The sequence below is a fragment of the Pogoniulus pusillus genome, chromosome 5 (assembly GCF_015220805.1).
Source record: "Pogoniulus pusillus isolate bPogPus1 chromosome 5, bPogPus1.pri, whole genome shotgun sequence".
Taxonomy (NCBI): domain Eukaryota; kingdom Metazoa; phylum Chordata; class Aves; order Piciformes; family Lybiidae; genus Pogoniulus; species Pogoniulus pusillus.
In genome coordinates, this window is record NC_087268.1 from 18,644,437 (window position 1) to 18,669,759 (window position 25,323).

The 25,323-nt window shown below is 43.2% G+C and overlaps 1 protein-coding gene across 7 annotated transcripts in view; it reads left to right on the forward strand.

Moving 5' to 3' along the window:
- STXBP5L (syntaxin binding protein 5L) overlaps window positions 1-25,323 on the forward strand; it is a 307,500-nt gene that overhangs the window by 257,837 nt on the left and 24,340 nt on the right. For 3 of the 7 annotated variants that reach the window (XM_064143383.1, XM_064143385.1, XM_064143386.1), the window contains 2 exons: window positions 1,346-1,396; window positions 19,700-19,870. The exons of 2 other annotated variants lie outside the window; for them this stretch is intronic. In XM_064143383.1, coding sequence (XP_063999453.1) covers window positions 1,346-1,396; window positions 19,700-19,870 — 222 coding nt within the window. The remainder of the gene's footprint in view (window positions 1-1,345; window positions 1,397-19,699; window positions 19,871-25,323) is intronic. 2 more of the 7 variants (XM_064143384.1, XM_064143387.1) reach the window with 1 other exon arrangement.

Here is a 25,323-nt window from a genome sequence, read left to right on the forward strand (position 1 = left end):
AAAATAATGCAACACTTTCTTTTTAGGGGATCTGTAACTTGAAATGGTAAGTAGCTGTTCTGAGCATCCTTCTGACCTAAAAGGCAGAAATTACAAAGGGCTTGTTACTTATATGCACATATCATAGTGTTCCTGTCACTTTGGTACTAACCACGTGGGACTTCTTTGTAAGTATAAACATTAGCTGACAAATTCCTCCTTGCTCACTTCTAGAAGCAGACAGTATGGGGAAGTGGTAAAAGACAGAAAACACTGTGGAAAAAATACTGAATTAAAGCAAACTGAAGGACTTTTTCTGTGGTTTAGTCAAGGATTTGTCAGTGTGAAACTAATGATTGGACTCGATGACCTTGAAGGCCTTTTCCAATCTAGGAAATTCTGTGTGATTCTGTGTGACTGGATAGGGCTGGGTGCTAGGTTGGACTGGATGATCTTGGAGGTCTCTTCCAACCTGCTTGATTCTATGATTCTTTGATTCTATTGGAAATTAAGTCTTCTGATTAATTAATTTTAACAAATCTTAAGTCATTCTCCTAATAAATTTAATGCCATTTTGATTGTACAAGACATGCTTCATTTCAAGTTCTCTGGTGTTCATTGCTGAAGAATGTGCTCATGTGTAAGGAAATGAAAACATTGTTGGACAGAAGCAAAACCACGGGTTTTGTTGCATAATTGGAACACAACCAATAATTAAATCTTCAGTAAATTAAGTGCAATATTTCCATATCTCCCTAATACCACATTATATCCTGAAGCTGCTGTATTCCATTTCTCTGCAATCTGTCTTCCTTTCCATAATACTGTGCCAGCAGTGTCTTCTGTCTCCATTACCTGTACAATATGCCCTTTTCCTAATGGTATCTTGGAGGTATGATATCATTATAATTTCATTGCACTCTCTTGTGAAATTGATGTCCAGGTGTTTAAATATTTGTGAGATGCTGCATATCCAGCATTTGCAATATTTGCTTTAATCTCATTTGTGTTCTTGGTTTGTTCGTTGTGGTGGTGGTTTTGTTTGTTGCTTTTTATCATTCCTGTCATCGCAAGGTAAGATGTTGCAGCACATGGTCAAAGCTGTCTGAAGCATCATTCACTTCTTCACAGCTGGAGTAATGCATTTGGGTGGTTTTTTTTTTTTTCCTAGTGCTTCTTTGTGCTGTATGGTGTACATGAAAAATACTAAAATCACAATTCTGCCTTTATATGCTGATTTAAAAAAAAAAAGGCAAGAAGCTACAAAGTTGCAACATGGTATTCACCAGAAGGTGGCATGTCGTTTTCCCTCACTTCGTTTCCTTTCTTATTAACAACCGCCTTTCTCCTTTTTCTGTTGTTTCAGTTAAAGGATCAAGAAAGTTAAGTCTGCCAACAGATCTTAAGACTGATCTTGGTACGGTAGGCGGAAGCCAGCAGCTTTAAACTTCTTTACATTCATTGACAAAGCATTTAACCAACTGATTCATGAGATAACACAGTAACCTTGGAGGCTTTGTCTGAAAAGGCTTTTTAAAAACCACCTATTAACCCATACAGTTCTGTTGGCAGCTCTCAGCATTTTGCTTGTTTAATATTCATTTATTTCATGTAGACATATTTTTTTGCCAGTCATTACACACTATGTGTGTAATTATTTCATTCTGGAAAGACTCAGAACCTTTTACACATCTGGGCCATTATAATCGATTGTCAGTAATGTTTACCTCTGCCTTTAACACCCAGTGCATGCGCTGATTTCTTTTCTTAGTGTACAGATTTCGTGCTGGAGCAGCAATGAGATGGTTCACTAGCTATATTTTGTGGTATCTTTGAAATTCTGAGTAGTCAGATCAGAAATCAGTCATTTGTGTCTCAGTCCTCTCCTTGTAACTCTCCTCAGCCAACTGTTAGGTACAGAGTTTCCTGTAACATTTTCTTCTAATATTTCAGTGCAAAGTCATAGTGAGAGCAGAAATTTCCCCTCTAAAATTAAAATTCAAAACACTGCATAACCTAAAAATGTTTGAGGCACATCATGGCCTCTTAAATATCCATATAATGGTGATTTCTTCAGGAATTTGGGCTTGAACCTGTGGTTCACACAACGATTTTTATCATTATCTGTAAACAATCTCAGTCTCGAGAAGTCCTTTCTGATTTTGCTTTCATGGAAAGTTGCTTTGTAAGGTGACTGGGGGAAAAAAAAGCCTGTGTAACTATGTCTCATTACTTTGAGTGTCATCTTAGAGGCAGAAATTATGGAGTTGAATCACGTCCTTGCATAATGCAGTTGAAGTTAATTTCTGTCACTTGGAACTGTGCGCATGTATTAACCAATGTAGCACTGATCCCCAAAGCAAGAGCCAGGGGAATATGTCTTCAACATTATAAATGACTGAGGAACTTGGAAAACTGCTGATAGCTTCTGGCAAGGTTAAGTAGATAAGTGGTGGAGTCACCATCCCTGGAGGTGTTCAAGAAAAGCCTGGATAGGGCACTTAGTGCTATGGCCTAGTTGACTGGCTAGGGCTGGGTGCTAGGTTGGACTGGATGATCTTGCAGGTCTCTTCCAACCTGGTTGATTCTTGATTCTGTGATTCTAAGTTTGTTCAGATTTCATTGTACAGACTGACTTAGGTGAAATAACTCCATCATTAACAGTGACGTTTGAGAAAATAGTTGATTGGATAGGGCTGGGTGCTAGGTTGGACTGGATGATCTTGGAGGTCTTTTCCAACTTGGTTGATTCTATGATGATGATTCTATGATTATTCTATGAAAATGGGAATGTAGGAATACACCATTAAAATTTTGGAATGGAAATATTCCAAAATGGTAAAAGGCAGCTATATACACCTGTACAATTAATATTTATCACTAATTGAATGGGAAAGTGTTAAAAGGGAAGGTGAATACTGAAAGTATCAAAATAGCCGTTGAGTAGGACCTAAGGCTAAACCATATGCTAGAGATTAGACTTCTTTTTGTTAGTATTATTATGTAATCTTGAAGAATGCATTGATGTAGATGTTGAACTGTGACACAAGTATAAGATAAATTTGATGTGTAAAAGGATAAATTTATTGATTTTTTAGAAAACAATGAAGAAGTCAATGTGAGATCTCTTCCCATCTGGTTGATTCTATGGTTCTAAGGCTAGAAGTGGTGAGAACTTCATTATATAATATAAAACTTGTTTAAAAGAACAGCCTTACCAGCAGCTTTCTTCTAATGATACTGGGAGCTGCACATTACTGTAAGAATTGCTAGAGTATGTTGACAACTTGAAAACAGATTGATGTTAAAAAAAAAAAAAAACACAAAATAATGGCAACAAAAATACTCACAGAAAACCTTCCACCAAACCCCAAGAAATGGTGAGGAGGACAAGTATGTACAAAAGGAAAGTTAACGAAATTCATCCTACAACTACATGAAGGGATGTTATAGCCAGGTGGGAGTTGGTCTCTTCTGCCAGGTAACCAGCAACAGAACAAGGGGACACCATCTCAAGTTGTGCTGGGGGAAGTCTAGGCTGGATGTTAGGAGGAAGTTCTTGCCAGAGAGAGTGATTGGCATTGGAATGGGCTGCCCAGGGAGATGGTGGAGTTGCTGTCCCTGGAGGTGTTCAAGCAAAGCCTGGCTGAGGCACTTAGTGCCATGGTCTGTTGACTGGACAGGTCTGTGTGCTAGGTTGGACTGGATGATCTTGGAGGTCTCTTCCAACCTAGTTGACCCATTTTAAATGTGTGACATATGTAGGGAAGTTTAAAGATTAATGGAATGAATTATTCTGTCTGTGAGTCTGTTTACAGAACAGATGTATTTCTACCACTAGATGTATAGATGTATTTAACCTGATCTCATTACATTTTAATAATGCAGAACAAGTATAAACTAAAAATAAGTCTACAAAGGATGATTTCAACATCTTGTGAAAACAGGTGGAAATCCATTAATTTCATAAACACCAGGAGATGTTGTTAAATGCTCACTTAAGGATTGTTTGTTGTTAGTGCCGCAGCTACAGGGCACTTTGTACTCATATTAGCAAGAAGCCTGGGAGATTGCTGTACAGGGTTAACCCTTCTGGAGGAGTCATCTTGAACCTGACCCCAGGTGGTCTTGACCCCTCCTCATGGGTGAGTCTGAACACTACCAGGTGATGGTGATTAGCCCACTCCCCCTTCCTAAGATCCATAAAAGCAGGAGGACTTCCTCTTTGTTTCTCTCTCTCCTCTGACTTCCTGCTCACCAGAAATCACCATCCTGTTCCTGGTTCTCTTTGTTTCACCATGTGGCCATCACCTCATGAGGTGGACAAAACCCATTACCATCAAATCTGGTTGTATATTCCCATATTTTTGTATCTTGTTTTTACTTCCCTATACATTTGTAACTTCCCTACTTGTACACCTTTTATCTATTGTTAAACTTCTCTTCTTTTAACTTCCAGATTGCAATGAGATTATTTATTTGGGTCTGCTTTACCTTTCCTCTCTCTCCATCTGGGTCCTTTTCATTTGGGAAAGAAGGGGGGAGAGGGAAGGGCATCCTATAAATTGTTATTGGTTCTATCAACTATGTTTGAGTCTCTGGGAAATTTAAATTAGAACCAAGAGAATTGCTATGGATAAAGCCTGTGGAAGCAGCATGCAATATGTAAGCTCATGAGGAAGCTTTAATACAAAAACAAACCCCTTTGTTTCAGGTCTCTTTTGTGACTGTCTTAGAAGGGCAGAAGATTCCTGTTAATTATTCTTGACGTGAAAACTATACTGGATTATAGATTACTTAGTCTACAATAACCTGGAAAAGGACGCTTTTAATTTAAGGAGCTAGATTTAAATGAGAGTTTTGTGGAGAAGGTGATGAAAATGTCTGCATTTCATTTACTTCTGCAACACAATGTCCTGGCTACACTGGCAGAGCTCTTGGAGATTCTTTATCTAGTGTTTGGCTGTTGCCTGAGTTTGTACCCATTAGCCGAATATTCATGGAATGACAGTACTCTCTGGCCCACACTTTTTGTAAAGACATTCAGATCACCACTTGGAAATGACCAAGGGCTGTTCATCCTTTGGCTATGGCCAAAGTGGAGGTTAAGTAGAAGTTAAATTTACTTCAAATAATGCCAGTACTGAGAATAGCTTGGGGAGTAGTTTGTTAGCATTTGAGGGAATAATGTGTGATCTGATGACTCAGGATGTTCTAGATAAACCTTGTCAGGATTTTCATGACTTAAAGGTATTTTGGGACTCCATTTTAACCCTCATATGATGATAGTTAACCTCAGCACCTTTTTATTGTGTTGTGTGATTATTATCTCACTTTGCTGAGGAACTTCTCACCTGTGGATGACATATCTCCACACAGAAATGTGAGAATATCCCATAGGTGGGGATCACATTGAAACTCAATAGATTTATCTACTTCAGATCATAGTAGAATCATAGAATCAGTCAGGGTTGGAAGGGACCACAAGGATCAGCTAGTTCCAATAACCCTGCAATGCCCAGGGACACTCTACCCTAGAGCAGGCTGCCCACAGCCTCATCCAGCCTGGCCTTAAACACCTCCAGGGATGGGGCCTCAATCACCTCTCTGGCCAACCTAGTCCAGCCTTTCACCACTCTCATGATGAAGAACTTCCTCCTCACATCCACCCTAGATCTCCCCACCTCCAGCTTTGCTCCATTCCCCCTAGTCCTGTCACTCCCTGAGAGCCTAAAAAGTCCCTCCCCAGCTTTTTTGGAGGCCTCCTTCAGATAGTGGAAGGCCACAAGAAGGTCACCTGGAAGTCTCCTCTTCTGCAGACTGAACAGCCCCAACTCTTTCAGTCTATCCTTATAGCAGAGCTGCTCCAGCCTTATGAACATCCTTGTAGCACTTCTCTGCACACACTCCAGCATCTCCACATCCTTTTTGTAACAGCAGCTCCAGAACTGGATGCAGTACTCCAGGTGGGGTCTCAGCGGAGCACAGCAGAGGGGGAGAATCACATCTCTCGCCCTGCTGGCCACACTTCTCCTGATGCAGCCCAGGCTCTGGTTCATTAGCATAGCTATTTTTCCATTATCCATCCCAATTCCAACCCACCCTGGTGGTCTGGAATGGCTATCTGCGATGAACACCCCACACAGTCTTCCTCACAGAGTCTTTTCATCTCTGATCAGCAGACCCTTCTTAATTGCTGATGTCAGGATATCTCTGCTTCTCCTTTATCTCCTTCCTGCTTTCCTTAGTCACTGCAGGCCTGGGACTTTACAAGACTGTCTACAACTACCTGAAGGGAGACTGTAGCCTGGTGGGGGTTAGTCTTGTGGCTTGGATGGATTAACACTAGTGGTGTGCACCAAGGATCAGTGCTGTGCCCAGTCCTGTTCAATAGCTTTATTGATAATCTGGACCAGGGCATTGAGTCCAGCATCAGTAAGTTTGCAGGTGACACCAAGCTAGGAGCAGGTGTGGATCTGTTGGAGGGTAGGAAAGCCCTGCAGAGGGACCTTGACAGGTTGGATGGGTGGGCAGAGGCCAATGGGATGAGATTTAACAAGGGCAAGTGCAGGATTCTGCACTTTGGCCACAGCAACCCCAAGCAGCACTACAGGCTGGGGACAGAGTGGCTGGAGAGCAGCCAGGCAGAAAGGGACCTGGGGGTAGTGGTAGATAGTAGCTGAAGATGAGCCAGCAGTGTGCCCAAGTGGGCGGGAGAACCAATGGCATCCTGGCCTGCATCAGGAGCAGTATGGCTAGTAGGATGAGAGAAGTTATTCTTCCCCTGTACTCAACACTGGTCAGACCACACCTTGAGTCCTGTGTCCCAATGTTTTCCAAAAGGATACCTACATTTCCATGCAGAGTTGCAGTGGAATGAAGGACGGGGATAATCCTAATTTAATAAAGTGGAGAACCTGGGATGTATCCAGACATGTACAGAACAGAATGGCAGAATGGTAGGTGTTGGAAAGGACCTCCGGGAATCATATAGTGCAGCCCCCCACTAAAGCAAGATTGCCTAGAGCAGGTTGCTCAGTAGTATGTCCAGGTGTGCTAGTTTGAAGCAAGCTAGAATGTTTTGGTAGAAGAACTAGATAACGGGCAGTGAAATGAAAACAATTGATGTCAACTTCTCTCACAGTCACGCTGAGAACTCTGGGAAGAAGAAAGACTTTCTCTCCATTTTGTCTCTCACTCTTGCTTTTGCCTTAGACCTGGTCACATCTCATTAACTCTGCTCCTACTAACCTTGCTCCCTAACCTCTTGGCTGCACCTCTTTTCTTCCTGAGAACTGGGGTAAGGTTGAGAGGGCCGGGGGAGGTGTTGGGGTAGTTTAAGAGCCCCTCCTGGGGACTCAGGTTTCTGGGAGGGGAGTTGTGCTTTTGTATTGTTTATCCTTTGTATATTTCTGTATATAATTGTATATAACTGTATATATTGTAAATAGCTGCTTGTAAATTCTGCTAGCTGTAAATAAATTGCTTCATCTATATTCCCAGGGTCCGTCTGAGTTAGCTGAGGCAAATTCAAAAGTGTGGGGGGGCGGGGTAACCCCCAAACCATCACACCAGGCAGGTTTTGAAAGTCTCTAGAAAAAAAGACTCCACAACCAAGGATTTGTTTGTTTGTTAATACAACTGCTTTTACTATGTGACATTTCTATCCTTGCTTTGCCAGCCACTTTAAGCATCAGCTTGCATTTTTCTCCTAGGAAGTATTTCTGTTCACTTCATTAGAAGCTTTCCAGGTTGCGAGGTGAACACAAGGATCTATACAGAAGTCCTAGCTAAAGATGGAGATACTCAGTAACTGATGATTTTTGTTTAGTTCCTATGAACAGATGGCTTCACTGTATGAATTTATGCTATCACCTAGAGTTTATTAGCCAAATAGCAGAGGAAAATACAGATAGTGGCAGACATCTTTTATTTCCTCTTGCTGAGCTGTGATCTGCAACAGATTAATATAATACCCTATGCTTTCTGTGGGTATTTGTAAGCAGTGGATATTCTTTACCAGATGACAGATACTGTCACCCATCTTACACAGTAAGGAAGAGCTAGACAAAGTACCAGATAAATCTCTTTTTTTTTTTCCCCAAAGGCTTGGGAACTGTGTTACTCATCTTATACAGCAGGGAAGAGCTAGACAAATGTTGCAGAGGGGATTTTGCCACCTAGGCCAGTTGTGGCAGAGGGGAGAAATTAATTGGTGTGAGGTGATATTCTATAAAAATATATAATTTATTAATTTCAATATTCTGAACTCTCACCACCCCCAACCACTGAATTTTAATAATAATATCTGTTCTTACATGGTTATGGAAGACATTCTAGGAATAATATCAAACAGTAACTTGTTAATAACTAGCAAACATTCAAACTATAAACAGAGAGAGAAATTTCCCTGCAGTCAAATGCTGCTTTGGATCAATATGCTGCTTGCCCAGTAGATGGACTCAAGCTCTTTCTGCTCTATGGCAGAAGGCAATAGAGAATTACAGAGGCATTAAAGCATTTACTCACAAATTCTTACTAATTCTCAATCACCCTCCAGGACTACGTCACAGCCTATATAGATGTTCAATCTTCAGGGGACTCTGCCCACAGACTTTGAGGCTGGAATTCTCCCAGCTTCAGGGGAAAGGACAGTCTCCGACCTTGTCTCCTGGCTTCTTCTGGATGCTTTGTCCAGGGATTCTTAGGCAGGACCTCTGGTGCAGGAGTATGATGCCATGCAGTCTCAGGACGGTCTCACGCTGACCACACAGGCCGATTGTGTGCAGACAATCCAGGGTCTGCTCCTGGTAACTCTGTGGCAGTGGAGTTTACCAGGCAATAACAAGGCAGCAGATGTTGTCCTGGTTCTAATTTAAATTTCCAGAGACTCAGATAAGTTTGATAGAACCAATAATGATTTTATAAAGTGCCCTTCCCTCTTCCCCTTTTTTCCCAAAAGGAAGGGATTAGATGGAGAGAGAGAGAGAAGCGAGCACACCTAAATAAATAATATCTCACTCGATTTGGAAGTTAAAAAAGAAAAGTTTAACAATAACTTAAAAAGGTATCTGAGGTAGGGAAGTTACAAAGGTACAGGGAAGGGAAAGAAAATACAAAATGTATAAATACAACCCAATTGTGATGGTGATGGCTTTGTCTGCCTCGTGGGTGATGGCCATGTGGTGAAACAAAGAGAAACCAGGAACTGATGGTAATGCTGGTATGCAGGGAGCAGAGTGGTGCAGAGAGTGAAACAGGAAGTCCCCCTGCTTTTATGGGACAGGAAGGGAGAATGGGCTAACCATCACCTGGTGGCTTTCAGACCCACCCCTGGGGAGTGGTCAAGACCACCTAGGGTCAGGTTCAGGGTACTCCCCCTGGAGGGTTAACCCTATACAGGGCGTGCAATAGGGTACACAACTGCATGGCAGACTGAGCTCTGTAGATAATAACAATGCAAGATCTAGTCCTAGTAACTCACCACAGTGGCATGCAAGTGTGCATGGCTGGCTGGGAGCCCATGAGAGATTCTTCAGGTGAGAAGGCAGGCAGGCAAGCAGGCATCGGCAAAAGGCAAAAGTAGGCGAAAGGCACGTTGTTTACCTGTGTACCTCTATTTATCAAATGTGGGCCAAGATTAATGGCCCTTTGGACACCAAAATGGCCAATCAGCTTGGCAGTTAGCCAAAAGCATACCATAACAGGCAAAGTCTACAAGCCTGGACCTCCCAAATATGGAGATAGCATGGGTCTAGCACCCAATGGGCCATAAGCTAGGCACATGGACTTATACAACCACATTACACAACCAGATGACACAAACTGGACCCTGGGCAGGCCAGACTTTATGGCACCAGGTGTATTGTGTCCCTTTGTGTTCGTTTATGTGTTTACCTCTGGTGTGGGCAGAAAAACATGTCCAGGCAAGACAAGGCATGAATAAGCCTATCTTTTGGCCTCTGGGCCCTCCATGACAACAAAGTATCAAATAAATCTCTTTTTTTTCCAAGGGTTTGGGAAATGTGTTCTGATGCAGAGACCCAGAAACTTAAATTCTAAAAGGAGGATTCAGAAAACACAAATGTAGGGATGAGACTTTGGTTACAAGCCGGTATTCCCTTTTGTCCATTTTGTACAAGGTTTGTGGAATCTGATTTTTTTCTTTCCTTAAAGATTTCTGCATATTGAGATATGTTTATATGAAATCACCCACCATTTGATTCCTTTGTATTTCACTGCAAGAAGAGTATCAAAGCTTACCATACAAGACCTGGATGTCATAAAGATTGACTCATTTTTCTGTTAAGTATGGGTGCTGAAGTTACAGCAGTTCTTGCTTTACCCTTCTGTGTTAGTTTGAGCCTAGCTGGAATATTTTGGTGAGAAGAATTAGATGATAGACTGTGAAAAGAAAACAGTGGTGATGTCTACTGCACTCATAGGCTTGCTGAGATGGATAAGAACAAGAGCACAAACATAGATAAGGGAGGTGCTCTCTGGGCTTTTTGGACTGCACTTGTATCTCTAACCTGCCTGACTAATCTGCTTCCTAACCCCCCTGGCTGACCCTCCAAACTCACCTTGAATGTAAGGCAAAGTCTGGGGCAAGGTAGAGGGGTGGAAAGGAAGATGGAAGGGTGTAGCAGTGTGCGGGAGAATGCAGGCAAGGCCCATACAGACCAGTATGATCAGAATGATGCCACATGGACTCCACACCATTCAATGTGAATTCTACTGGAGACGTTTATTGTTCATTCTAGATACAGTTATATAGTCTTGAGCATAGAGCACACACCTACATATTAGCATAATCTAAGTAAGAACAACCCAGTCTTTGACATACACCATGCCTTGTTTTTCTCATTAATGAAATGCCCACTTATCTATCCTTTCCCCCAGATAAGGTATTCTGCAGCTGTGGGAACCGAGGTCAAAGTACTTCATTTGCTTGTTATTATTCCTTCTCACATTGCATTCCCACAGAACACTGGCTGGGAGCCCCTCTTGGGGACTCTGGTTTCTGATGTGTTTCTGCATTACCTTTTTAATCTTGTCTATTTCTGTATATATATTGTAAATACCTGCTTGTATATTGTGCTAAGCTGTAAATATAAAGCTTCATTCATTTTCCAGAGCAACTGAGTTTAGTCTGGGTGATTTTCTTAAGTGGGGGGGGGGGGACACTCAAACCTTCCTTCTCAAGGATGTAACAGTAGACACGAGGTACTGACAGGATTATGGAGCTTTTAATCTGTTTTTGCTTACTGCTGTATTGGACAAACTGGCAGAGCATTCCATACGAGTTTATTGGGATCTGTAATTCTGTTTCCAGTGCTAGAAAACATATCAGAAATTTTAAAATTACTAGAGTTGCTTTTCTCCTTGGTCTGACAGTTTTAGAAAAGGCAATTCAGATATCCATCTGCTTTCTCTAATTACTTTGCAATATACATTGGAAATTATTGGTATTTTTATATGCAAAGGATTTTATCACAGAATCACAGAATTTCTTCGATTGGAAAAGCCTGTCAAGATCATGGAGTCCAATCATTAGTTTCACACTGACAAGTCCTTGTCTAAACCAAATCCCCCAGCACAACATCTAATCATTATGAATTGCTATGGTTGGAAAGGACTACCAGGATCATCCAGTCCAACCTTCATCCCAGCATCCTTCATCACTAGATCATAGCCTCAAGCACCACAGCCACTCTCCTTTTAAACACCTCCAGGGATGGCAACTCCACCACCTCTCTGGGCAGCTTGTTACAGTGTCTGACCACCCGCTCAGGAAAGAACTTCTTCCCAACATCCAAACTAAACCTCCTCTGATGCAACTTGAGGCCATTTCCTCTTGACCTATCATTAGCAATTCAGGAGAGGAGACCAGCTCCAGCCTCACTACAACCTCCTTTCAGGTAGTTGTAGAGAGCAATAAGCTCCCCTCTCAGCCTTCTCTTCTGCAAACTAAACAAGCCCAGCTCCCTCAGCCGCTCCTCATAGGTCATGTTTGCCAGACCTCTCCCCAGCCTTGTCGCACTTCTCTGTACCCACTCCAGCACCTCAATGTCCCTCCTATACTGTGGTGACCAAAACTGGATACAGTACTCGAGGTGTGGTCTCACGAGTGCCTAGTACAGGGGCATGATCACCTCCTTACTCCTGTGGTCACACATGTACTGTCCGGTGTGTATTGTCTTTCAGAAGAGTACTTTATGCTCACTTCTCAGTCTGAAAATACCAGCTGAATGGAACAATCATCTGAACTCAGCTGGATGTTAGAATCATAGCATAATTAAGGTTGAAGGCACCTCTGAGAGGCCTGGGTGATAGGTTGGATTGGATGATCTTGAAGGTCTCTTCCAACCTGTATGATTCTGTGATTCTAAGCTACCTAGCTCATCATCCTGCTCAAAATATGTCTAATTAGGACTTATAGGTCAGGACAGTGCCCAACTGAGTCTACAATGCCGGCAGGGGCCAACGGGATGACATTTAACAAGGCCAAGTGCAGGGTTCTGCACCTTGGCCACAACAACCCCAAGCAGTGCTACAGGCTGGGGACTGAGTGGCTGGAAAACAGCCAGGAGGAAAGGGACCTGGGGGTACTGATAGATAGTAGGCTGAAGATGAGCCAGCAGTGTGCCCAGGTGGCCAAGAGAGCCAATGGCATCCTGGTCTGCATCAGGATGAGTGTGTCCAGCAGGACAAGGGAGGTTATTCTTCCCCTGTACTCAACACTGGTCAGGCCACCCCTTGAGTGCTGTGTCCAGATCTGGGCTCCTCAATTCAAGAGAGATGTTGAGGTGCTGGAATGTGTCCAGAGAAGGGCAACAAAGCTGGTGAAAGGCCTGGAACACAAACCCTGTGAGGAGAGGCTGAGGGAGCTGGGGGTGTGCAGCCTGGAGAAGAGGAGGCTCAGGAGTGACCTCATTGCTGTCTACAACTACCTGAAGGGACATTGTAGCCAGGTGGGGGGTGGCCTCTTCCAGGCAAGCAGCAATAGAACAAGGAGACACAGTCTCAAGTTGTGCCAAGGGAGGTCTAGGCTGGATTTTAGCGGGAAGTTGTTGCCAGAGAGAGTGATTGGCATTGGAATGGGCTGCTCAGGGAGGTGGTGGAGTTGCCGTACCTGGAGGTGTTGAAGCAAAGCCTGGCTGAGGCACTTAGTGCCATGGTCTAGTTGATTGGACAGGGCTGGGTGCTAAGGTGGACTGGATGAGCTTGGAGGTCTCTTCCAACCCGGTTGATTCTATGAATACGTGACTATGTCCCACTGACCTCTTCCAGTATTTGCTCATCAACAGAGGAAAAAAGTTTTTTGTAATATTTAAATGGAGCTTCCCATCATCCAAGGTGTGTCCTTTGCCTCACATCTACGAAGCTCTATCTTCCCCATATGCTCAAATTTGGTAGTTTCAGATGTCAATAGGGTCTTCCCTCAATATTCTCATCTTAAGATGAAAAAAAGGTGTGATGGATTGGGTGTTACCTGCCCCCCTACACTTAAGAAAATCACCCAGACTAGACTCAGTGGCTGGAAATTAAAGAATGAAGATTTGTATTTACAGCTTAGCACAATATACAAGCAGGTATTTACAATCTATACAGCTATAGACAGAAATATACAAGTTTAAAAGGTAGTACAGAAGCACAGCAGCCCTCCCAGAAACCAGAGTCCCCAGGAGGGGCTCCCAACTGCCCTTCTACCTCCCTTCCATCCGTCTACCTTATCCCAGACTTTGCCTTATGTTCAAGGTGAGTTTGAAGAATTGACCTGGCTGGTTAGGAAGCAGATGGATTAGTTACATGGACAGCAGGTTAGGGAGAGAGATACAGCAAAAGCCAGAGAGCAGCTCCATTATCTATGGTTTGTGTTCTTGTTTTTCTACATCTCAGCAAGCCTATGAGTGCAGTAGATATCACCATTGTTTTCTTTTCACAGTGTATCATCTAATTCCTCTCACTAAAATATCCCAGCTAGTTTCAAACTAGCACAAAAAGACCAAAAAACCCAAAACAAACCAGACAAACAAACTAAAAACTTGAAAATACAACAATTCTCTGTGCCAAGCATTTTATTCTATTCACTATCCTTGGAGGTATTTAAAAATCATGTAGACATGGTCCCTGGGACATGGTTCAATGGTCATGGTAGTGTTGGGTTGATAGTTGGACTTGATGATTTTAGAGATCTTTTCCAATATTAATAGCTCTATTATTCTAACTCACTCACCGGTTTAGGGGTGGGGGGAGCCCTGTACGGCTCATGCCTGTATGTCAATGTATTACATGTAGTGGGGAGTTCAAAACTGGGTATAGGACTTGACATGCAGTTTGATGAGTATCACAGAGAGGATAAGGACTGCATCCTTTGGGCTGCTGGCTGTGCTTTCATTGATTTGGGGGAACTTGTGGTTTGCCTTTTTTTTTGTGGCAGGTTTTACCACTGTTCAGGTGAAAAACACTGTGGTTGGACTAAAGGTTTTCACTTTTATAGAAATTATTTGCCCTCTCTGCAATTTCACATTTTAAGATTCTGCAGCTAGGACCATACCAGGCAAAAGTTGCTTTCATCTGCTGAAGGTCATAAAATCATAGAATCAGTCAGGATTGGAAGGGACCACAAGGATCATCTGGTTCCAACACCCCTGCAATGGGCAGGGACACCCTACCCTAGAGCAGCCTCATCCAGCCTGGCCTTAAACACCTACAGGGATTGGGCCTCAACCACCTCTCTGGGAAACCCATGCCAGGTCTCACCACTCTCATGCAAAAGAACTGCCTCCTCACCTCCGGTCTGAACCTACTCATCTCCACCTTTGCTCCATTACCTCTACTCTTCTCTCTCCCTGCTATCCTAAAAAGTCCCTCCCCAGCTTTTTTGTAGGCCCCCTTCAGTTACTGGAAGGCCACAAGAAGGTCACCTGGGAACCTCTTCATCTGCAGACCGAACAGCCCCAACTCTTTCAGTCTGTCCTCATAGCAGAGCTGCTCCAGCCCTCTGAGCATCCTCGTAGCCCTTCTCTGGACATGCTCCAGCATCTCCGCATCCCTTTTGTCATAAGGGCTCCAGAACTGGATGCGGTACTCCAAGTGGAGTCTCAGCGGAGCACTGTAGAGAGGGAGAATCACCTCGCTCACCCTGCTGGCCACCCTTCTCCTGATGCAGCCCAGGCTCTGACTGGCCCTCCGGGCTGCAAGTGCACATTGCTGGCTCATGTTGAGCTTCTTATCCTCCAGCAGCTCCCCCAGGTGCCTCTCCTCAGGGCTGCTCTCCAGCCACTCACTGCCCAGCTTGGATTTGTGCTTGACATTGCCTCTACCCAGCTGCAGGACCTTGCACTTGGTCTTGTTGAACCTGCTGAGGTTGGCTTGTGCCCACCTCTCCAGCCTGTCCAGGTCCCTCTGGATGGATCCCTGCCCTCCAGCCTGTCTGCTGCACCCCACAGCTTGGTGTCGTCAGCAAACTTGCTGAGGCTGCACTCAGTGCCACTGGCCATGGTACTCACAAAGATGTTGAACAAGACTGGTCCCAGGACTGATACCTGAGAGACTATGCTTGTCACTGGCCTCCACTTGGGCATGGAGCCATTGACAGCCCCCCTTTAAGTGCACCCATCTAGTGCCCTCCCTCCATCAAACCCATGTGTCACCAGCTTGGAGACCAGGATATGGTGCAGAACAGAGAACACTTGCACCGCTGGTTTTGGTTTTTCAGATATGATAATGCAGAAATGATGCTATGACATATATTTTTATTCTTCATTTGGATAGTGTTTATTTGATGGTTTGGCTTTGTTGATCGTAACTGCAGGCAAAATTACTAGTTTTTAAAGGGGTTCTGTTAGTGACAGCACACTTGGTATTTTCACCAACTTCACAGTGTTTTGTGGCTCTGAATGTGTTCACTCTGCTCTCAGGGGGAAAAAAAGAGGATATCTAGGATTAACTCCATTACCTTAATCAGAATAGCATTATATTACACAAGCAGTATATTACAGTGGCAGCACTTTACTTTTACACAGATTTGGAGGGACTTACGTGCAAACCTGAGACTGTTCTTTGGGCTGATGGTAGTTTGGGAATCTCTTTTCTTGATTTAGATGTGCATCTCTCTGCTGTATAAGGAAAAAAGATTACTCACACCTAGAATTATTACCTCACACCTAATTTATAGATAATACACAAAGCCAGAAGAAATAGATCAAATTTTCCTCTCTTTAACAGCAGAGATCATATTCCTCAACAGTTGTTCTTTGGGACTCATTTTTCAGATTCTTTCTGCTCCATATCAAAACATCTTGCTCTGGTCCTTTTGTCTGCTCTTTTTACTGATTACTTCCTTACATCTTACAATGATATTATAATACTTTTAGTTGTGTTTAAACTCTTTTGTTCTCAGATCATTAGAAAAGGCTCGGCTTGAGATGATGTGCATTTCCCCCTTTGTTAGAACAGGGTGAGAGGGAGTAAAGGGGGGAAAAAAGAAAAATAAAAAGGCTGTTCTTACATTTTTTTTCTTTGTTGTGTCTTAAGTGTAACACAGCTTTCTAGAAGTAAGTTTATCTCAGTATGCTAGCAGTCATCTTTTCCTCAGATACAATACAAATCAAAGAGAGTAAACCAAATGGAATGGGCTACCCAGGGAGGTGGTGGAGTTGCCATCCCTAGAATTCAGGCTTTTCTTGAACTCCCATGAAGGTGGTGGAGTCGCTGTCCCTGGAGGTGTTCAAGAAAAGCCTGTCTGAGGCACTTAGTGTCATGGTCTCATTGACTGGATAGGGCTGGGTGATAGGTTGGACTGGATGATCTTGGAGGTCTCTTCCAACCTGGTCGATTCTATGATTCTTTAGCTCTATGAATTCCATACAGAGTTTTCAATATTGATCTAATTCTCAGGTATCAATAACCTGACATTTAAAATGAAGGCAGAAGCTTCCACACTTTGAATAGAAATATTCAATGTCCTTGCATAAGTCTGATTTTTATTTCATTCTCATTAGCTCCTCTTTACTTAAATTAGTTAAGTATGAATTACCTGCTGACCAAAACTAATCCAGTGATACTCAGGTGTGTGTTGTTTCATATATTGAGGGGGAAATTGTGTTCAATAATAATTATGGCACAGAATTCATAGAATAGAATCACAAAATCATTAACGTTGGAAAAGACTTCTAGATCATCTAGTCCAATGGCCAACCCAACACAACCATGCCCACTAAACCACTTCCCAAAGTGCCATATTCACGTTTCATGAACACCTCCAGGGATGGTGACTCCACCACCTCATGAGGCAGCCTGTTCCAATGCCTGAACACTCTTTCAGTGAAGAAATTTTTCCTAATATCCAATCTAAAACCTTTCCTGGTGCAACTTTATGCCATTTCCTCTCAGCATTCACCATACCTGACCTGAGAGTGGGGGGGAATCACATGAATGTTGTATAGTCCTGTCCCATCCACTCCAAATTCAAATCTAAGCATTCATCAGTGGGTTTTTGTGTTTCCACTGTTGAAGAACAGACAAATGTAGGCAACATTTAAGACAGTCATGTTTTGGTCTTCACTCTATCAGACAGCAGCATGTGTTGTGCTCATTGGCTGTGGCTTCTACCAGGGGTCAAAGGTCTCATGTGCTTAGATCTCATAGAAACATAGAATCAAGCAGGTTGAAAGAGACCTCCAAGATCATCCAGTCCAACCTAGCACCCAGCCCTGTCCAATCAACTAGACCATGGCACTAAGTGCCTCATCCAGTCTTGTCTTGAACACTTCCAGGAGTGGCGACTCCACTACCTCCCTGAGCAGCCCATTCCAATCACTCTCTCTGGTAATAATTTCCTCCTAACATCCAGCCTAGACCTCCCCCAGCACAACTTGAGACTGTGTCCCCTTGTTCTATTGCTGGTTGCCTGGGAGAAGAGACCAACCCTACCTGGCTACAGCCTCCCTTCAGGTAGTTGTATACAACAATGAGTTCACCCCTCAGCCTCCTCTTCTCCAAGCTAAACAACCCCAGCTCCCTCAGCCTCTCCTTACAGGGCTGTGTTCCAGGCCTCTCACCAGCTTCATTGACCTTCTCTGGACACGTTCCAGCATCTCAACATCTCTCTTGAATTGAGGAACCCAGAACTGGACACAGCCCTCAAGGTGGGGCCTGACCAGTGCTGAGTACAGAGGAAGAAGAACCTCCCTTGTCCTACTGGCCACACTCTTCCTGATGCAGGCCAGGATGCTGTTGGCTCTCTTGGCCACCTGGGCACACTGCTGGCTGATCTTCAGCTACTCTCCATCAGTACCCCCAGGTCCCTCTCTGCCTGGCTGCTCTCCAGCCATTCTGTCCCCAGCCTGTAGTGCTGCTTGAGGTTGTTGTGGCAAAGGTGCAGAACCCTGTACTTGGCCTTGTTAAATCTCATCCCATTGGCCTCTGGGGAACACTACTAGTGAGAGCTGCCAACTGGATATGTAGTAGACAAATCCGTTGTTCAGCAGTTTCCTTAGCACTAAAATAAATTATATGGTATAAAGAATAAAACAGTATTATGATTAGTTTTATAATTATCCCAAGTGGAATCAGAATTGTTTCATTTCCAACCATCATCCATACACCACCATGGCCATTAAACCATGTTCCAAAATGTCATGTCTATATGCTTCTTGAACACTTCCAAGGATGATTACTCCACTGCCTCCTTGGCCATCCTGTTCCAGTGCCTGACCACTCTTTCAGTAAAGAATATTTTCCTAATATCCAATCTAAATCTTCCCTGGTACAATTTGAGGCCATTTCCTCTCATCCCATCACTTTACATTAGAGAGAAGAGACTAACTCTCATCTCACTACAGCCTTCTTTCAGGTAGTAGTAGAGTGGCAAAGTCTCCTGTCAGCCTCCTCTTCTCCAGATTAAACAACCCTCAGTTCCCTCAGCTGCCTTCACAAGACCTGTTCTCCAGACCATTCACCTTCTTCATTGTCCTTCACTGGATTCTCTCCATCACATCAATGTCTTGCTTATAGTGAGGTCCCCAAAACTGAGCCCAATACTCCAGGTGTGACCTCACGAATACTGAGCACAGGGTCACGATCGCTTCCCTGCTCTACTGGTCACACTATTCCTGATACAAGCCATGATGCTGTTGACCTTCTTAGCAGTAGGTGCCTGTCTCATGTGGCTTTGAGTCAGGTAGGGAAGGTTTCTAACTCTAAATACTGTCCTGTAGTAAGCTACACTTGCAGGTTTTTGTGAGAGCAAAAAGGAAAGATAGTGTTCAAACTTATTTGGAATCTTAGATCACACAATATTAGGGATGCCAGTGTTATCAGCAGCATCTTCAGAGTTAGGAGGCACAACATCAGGGACGACAGTGTTACCAACAGCATCTTCAGTTAGGAGACACAACATCAGGGATGACAGTGTTACCAGCAGCATATTCAGAGTTTGTCTTTGCACATAGGGCAACCAAATGCTGTGGTATCTGCAGCTGTAATGACCTGTGCCAGGGCTACTTCCCTTGGGGTTTTATTCCAAGTGTACCTTAAAGAAATGGTGAGTTATTCTTATATCTACGTGCTGGGATGATAAAACAAATAAAGAGGTAGAAGAGTTGATTTAACCCATTCTTCAATATCAGAGCATACATCTCTCCTCCTTTCCTCTCCTTCTGAATTTTGGGAGCTGGCACTTTACCTAGCACTTATTGCATTCACTTTCCAGATCATGTGAATGGTCACTGTACAAGCCCAACATCCCAGAGCTGCAGTTCAGGAAAACGACTTTCCAGCGCAGATGCCTCAAAAGCAAACCGACGAGGGCCTGGAAGGCCCCCCTTCAGAAAAGCACAGTCTGCAGCCTGCATGGAGATTTCTCTCCCAGTCACCACAGAAGGTGGGTGGCAATGAATATTTCACAAGGCTTTTGTGCTATTTCTCACTGGGTGTGAAAGCAAATGAAGTTTAGCATGATACTCATCCTAGTCACTGGCCAGAACTGCTGTCTTCAGCTGACTGCTTAGAGTTAGAATAACCCCAGTGTGCTGTTGTTGTTACTAACCAAGCCTGCTCCTAAGCTCTTTGCTGCCTAGGGGTGTGGTATGCTGAACTTCACCCAACTCTTAGAGCTGTCCACTAGCCTGTATGGATTGGGTGCTTTGAGCCGGAGAAGCAATTGTTCGTAGGAGCTTACATGCAGTTATAGTGACAGCTAGTAGTTACTAACAGTTTAAAAGTCTTGTCTCTACTTACCAAGTCTGATATTATTAGAATGTGAGTTCAGGCTTTGCATATCTACCTGTTTTTCTATCTACCTACCTACCTACCTACCTACCTACCTACCTACCTATCTGTCTGTCTGTCTAATCTACCTACCTATCTACCTACTTACCTACCTATGTACTAGTAGTCAAGTCTATAAAACTCCACAATCCCTGGCCACTGCTTACAGTAAAATTATAGATCATAATCTAAGGCCTTTTTCCTTGTTTATTTATAATAAACTTCTTGCTTTAATGCCTTTGAATCTTAACCTGCCTGAACGCAGAGTCTCAATGAAACTGAGATACAAAGTGGACCACTCATGACAATGCATTGTGCTTAAAACTTAGAATAGGATCATTTTTTCATTTCAGCAGCATTCCACAGATGTATTTTCCTTTCATCTTCCCTTTTTTTTCTTCAATCTTCCCATTCTGCTGTTGGTATCCTTAAGTCTTTTTTCCCATGCCTCCAGGACCCACATGTTCTTGCAATAGAGCAGTAAGTTGTCTGTGCAGAAAAGCTTCGGTCTATCCAAAACAAACAAACAAAAAAAAAAAGAATGGCATTAAAACCAACAAACTAACAGTGTAGATCTGCAGTGTAGTTTGTGTTCAGGTTAAAAGTTAATAACATTTAAACAACAGAAATAAGGAGGGTAACATTTTAATCATATAATGATTATTTTTAACAGTTAAGTCTTTTTTGGTTTTGAATCCAAGTTCTAATTTTAATCAAGTTGCAGAATAATTTTTTAAGTGCCTAAGAGACAATAATCTTTTGTGGTTGTTATCTGGGCTGTAGCATGGTCTGAACCCTCCATGGTGCTGTAAGTAATAGCCAATCGACCACATTCTGACCCTCTGTAAGGCACATTTCTATCCTAAGCTGCAAAGGTATCTGCACCACAGAAACGATCAACTGCCAGAACCAGTATTCCTTGATTTTGCTGATTGTTATGGGAACAGAATAAGGGGAATTATGTCCCTCAAAGTGTCTGAATTTTGCACTTTAAAATGCAAGTTTGTGCAGATACTTTAATTCCTAGTGGCAAATTGCTGAATTTTTTCCCCCTTTTCTTTCTGAGGGCATGAGATAGCGAATACTTTTTTGGCTCTTGTTCTGACTACTGTGGGGACCACATGGCATGATTTGGGTGTTCCCCCACCTCCCACCCTACACCCCCAACTTTAGAAATCACCCAGACTAGACTCAGCCAGCTCTGGAAATATGAATGAAACTATTTATTTACAGCTGGCACAATATACAAGCAGATATTTACAATATATACAGTTATATACAAAAATATACAAGGTAAAAGGTAATACAGAAAGACAACTTCCCTCCCAGAAAACTGAGTCCCCCAGAGGGGCTCACAACCACCACTTCACCTTTCCCCTACCCCTCTCAACCTTACCCCAGTCCCAAGGATGAATGGATGTTTGGCCAGGGGATTAGGAAGCAAAGTGGATTAGTCCAAAATGAGGTGAGGTTAGAGATATTCAGCTCAGCCAGCAGCCCAAGTGAGAGTGGTTATCTAATGTTTTTGTTTCTTGTTCCCATACATCTCAGCAAGACTGTGAGCGAAGTAGACATCACCATTGTTTTTCTTTCCACAGCCAGTAATCTAGTTCTTCTCACCAAAACATTCTAATCTGCTTCAAACAAGCACACCACGCAACAGAAGAAGTAGTGTCTGTGTGTGTATGAGACCCTGTAAGAAAAAAACCTAATTTGATACAGAGGGTTCCAAGGTTGTGCTCTTAATTGGATTGGAGCTGATATCCTGAAGTCTGTTGCTACACTCATTCGGGGAACACAGAGCAAGTGTGGTCAAAGGCTCTGAAAAAATGTTGGCACTCACTGAAGGTGTTACTGACTTCCAGCTATGTCATTAGGTCTCTGGTAGAAGTCACTTCCTGTTGCCAGAGGCTATCACTCTGAAGCAGGTACTGGTGGAAGAGAGATCCTATGAGTTGTTAATTTCTGCCTAAGTACAGAAATATTTAGTTGAGATGGTTTGGGTGTTACTTGTCCTCCCACACACCCAGACTAGACTCAGTCGATCTGGAAATTGAATGAAGCTTTACACTTACAGCTTAACACAATATACAAGCAGACATTTACAATCTATACAGCTATAGACAGAAATATACAAGTTAAAAGGTAATACAAAAACACAACAGCCTTCCCAGAAACCAGAGTCCTCAGGAGGGGCTCCCAACCACCCTTCCATCTTCTTCCCACCCCTCTACCTTACCCCCGACTTTGCCTTACATTCACGGTGAGTTTGGAGGGTCGGCCAGCAGGGTTAGGGAGCAGAAGGCTTAGTCAGTCAGCAAGTTAGGGAGAGGAGTTCATGCAGCCCCAAAAAGCCCAGAGAGAGACTCTGTTATCTACATTTGTGTTCTTGTCCTTATACATCTCAGCAAGCTTGTGAGTGCAGCAGACATCACCATTGTTTCCTTTTCACAGCCTATCATCTAATTCTTCTCACCAAAATGTCTCAGCTAGACTCAAGCTAGTACGTTAGCTTAAACAGCTTTCTGTATGGGGTTACATTATCCAAGTCCCTTTGCACCAAAGCAGATGAGAAGTGCCCACATGATCTATTTTTCTAACTCTGCTAGTCAAGTATTAACCTTCTGCAAAGAAACAGAGTAAAAAACTTGGGGAGCAGTGACATTTCAACTGGCCCTGCTGTTTCTTCATTGACCAGCCAAGCATCTCTCCTTTAATGTTATAATGTCATAGCCTCTTCAAAGATTGTCAGGCTGAACAGCAAAAAAATGTTAAATAGCACATAAATGTTAAATAGAACATAAAAGTGTAATCTTCAGCACACGTTAAGAATTAACCCTGTTTAAACTCTACACCTACTGTAGGTTTTAATGTTAACTTGGGTTAATTAATGGCTTCTGTGTCAACATGGTACTAAAGCAGATTTACAGAGCTCTGAGCTGTTTATAAATTACTCTGCATAAAGACAGCTTTCATCTATGTGATCACCATTTCCCCCTCCATATTAGTTATTGCTGATGACCATAAAACCTAATCTTTTCCTCTACATTTCTTTATGCACCAGACAATTATGGTAAGTAACGTTGTCATAGAATAGCTTGTGGTGGAAAACATAACCCTCACACTGTGGGGTTTTTTGCTGTGTGGCTTTCTTCATCCTACATAGTAGCAAACTCTTCTGGAATTCTTGTATGCAGCTACTGCTGCAGCATCAGCATTACCTGTAGACAACCAGGTCATGAGGAGGTATAGGCTGGATATTAGCAGGAAGTTCTTCACAGAGAGAGTGATTTGCCTTTGGAATGAGCTGCCCAGGGAGGTGGTGGAGTCACCATCCTTGAAAGTGCTCAAGAAAAGACTGGATGAGGCACTTAGTGCCATGATTTAGTTAATTAGAAGGTTTTGGGTGATAGATTGGACTTGATGATCTTGAAGGTCTTTTCCAACCTGGTTAATTCTCTGAGTGTGTGATTACACAGTTAAAACCTGATCAACAGCATTTGAAGTGAAATGTCACTGTGAGCTGGCAAAATGAACAACTGATGAACATTTAATCATTATCTATAATGATCACAGGATCACAGGATGTTAGGGTTTGGAAGGGACTCAAGGAGATCATCGAGTCCAACTCCCCTGCCAGAGCAAGACCACACATTGTAGCACAGATCACAGAGGAACGCATCCAGACAGACCTTGAAAGGCTCCAGAGAAGGAGATTCCACAACCTCTCTGGGGAGCCTGTTCCAGTGCTCTGGGACCCTTACAGGAAAGAAGTTCCCCCTTGTGTTGAGGTGGAACCTCTTGTGCTGCAGCTTACACCCATTGCTCCTTGTCCTATCCCAGGGAGCAAGTGAGCAGAGCCTGTCCCCCCACTCCTGGCCAGCCCTCGGATACTTATAAACATTTATCAAATCCCCTCTAAGTCTCCTCTTCTCCAGACTAAAAAGCCCCAGGTCCCTCAGCCTCTCCTCATAAGCCCTGCCCTCCAGTCCCTTAATCATCCTTGTAGCCCTCCACTGGACCCTCTTCAGCAGATCTCCATCCATCTTAAACTGGGGAGCCCAAAACTGAACACAGCATTCCAGATGAGGTCTCACTAGGGCAGAGTAGAGGGAGAGGAGAACCTCCCTTAATCTGCTGGACACACTGATCTTATGATCTTATCATAATTATCTTATGATCTTATCATAAAATGCTGTCAAGTACAATGCAAATTCCATTTTTATAGATTCAGTACAGCTTGATACTTACACCTGCAAATAGACTGACCAGAACTGTTTGAGAGTTGAGATGTTTTGTCTCTTGCATGATTTTGCCTGATTTTTAGAATCATACAATGGTTTGGGTTGGGAGGGACCTCAAATATCGTCTAGTTCCAAAATCCCCACTGTGGGCAGGAACACCTTCCACTAGACCAAGTTGCTCAAGGTCCCATCCAACCTGGCCTTGAACACTTCCTGAGAGGGTGTTACCCTCCTCTCCCCCCCCACACACACTTTGAAAATCACCCAGACTAGACTCAGCAGCTCTGGAAATTGAATGAAGCTTTATATTTACAGCTTAGCACAATATACAAGCAGGTATTTACAATTTACATAGTTATATAAAGAAATATATGAGTTAAAAGGTAATACAGAAACACAACAGCCCTCCCAGAAACCTGAGTCCCGAGAAGGGGTTCCCAACCACCCTTCCACCTTCCTCCCACTCCTCTATCTTACCCCAGACTTTGCCTTACGTTCAAGGTAAGTTTGGAGGGTTCTCCAGGGGGGTTAGGAAGTGGGTGAATTAGTCACAGAGATGGCAGGTTAGGTTAAAGAGAGAGAGAAATTCAGCCCAAAGCATGGACAGTGATTGCCTTATCTATGTTTGTGTTCTTGTTCTTATACATCTCATCGAGTCTATGAGTGCAGTAGACATGACCATTGTTTTCACATCCTGTGATGTAATTCTTCTCATCAAAACATTCTAGCTAGGGTCAAACTAGGACAGAGAGGACATCTAGAACTTCTCTGAGCAACCTCTTCCAGTGTCTCACACCCTCACAGTGAAGAATTTCTTCCTTAC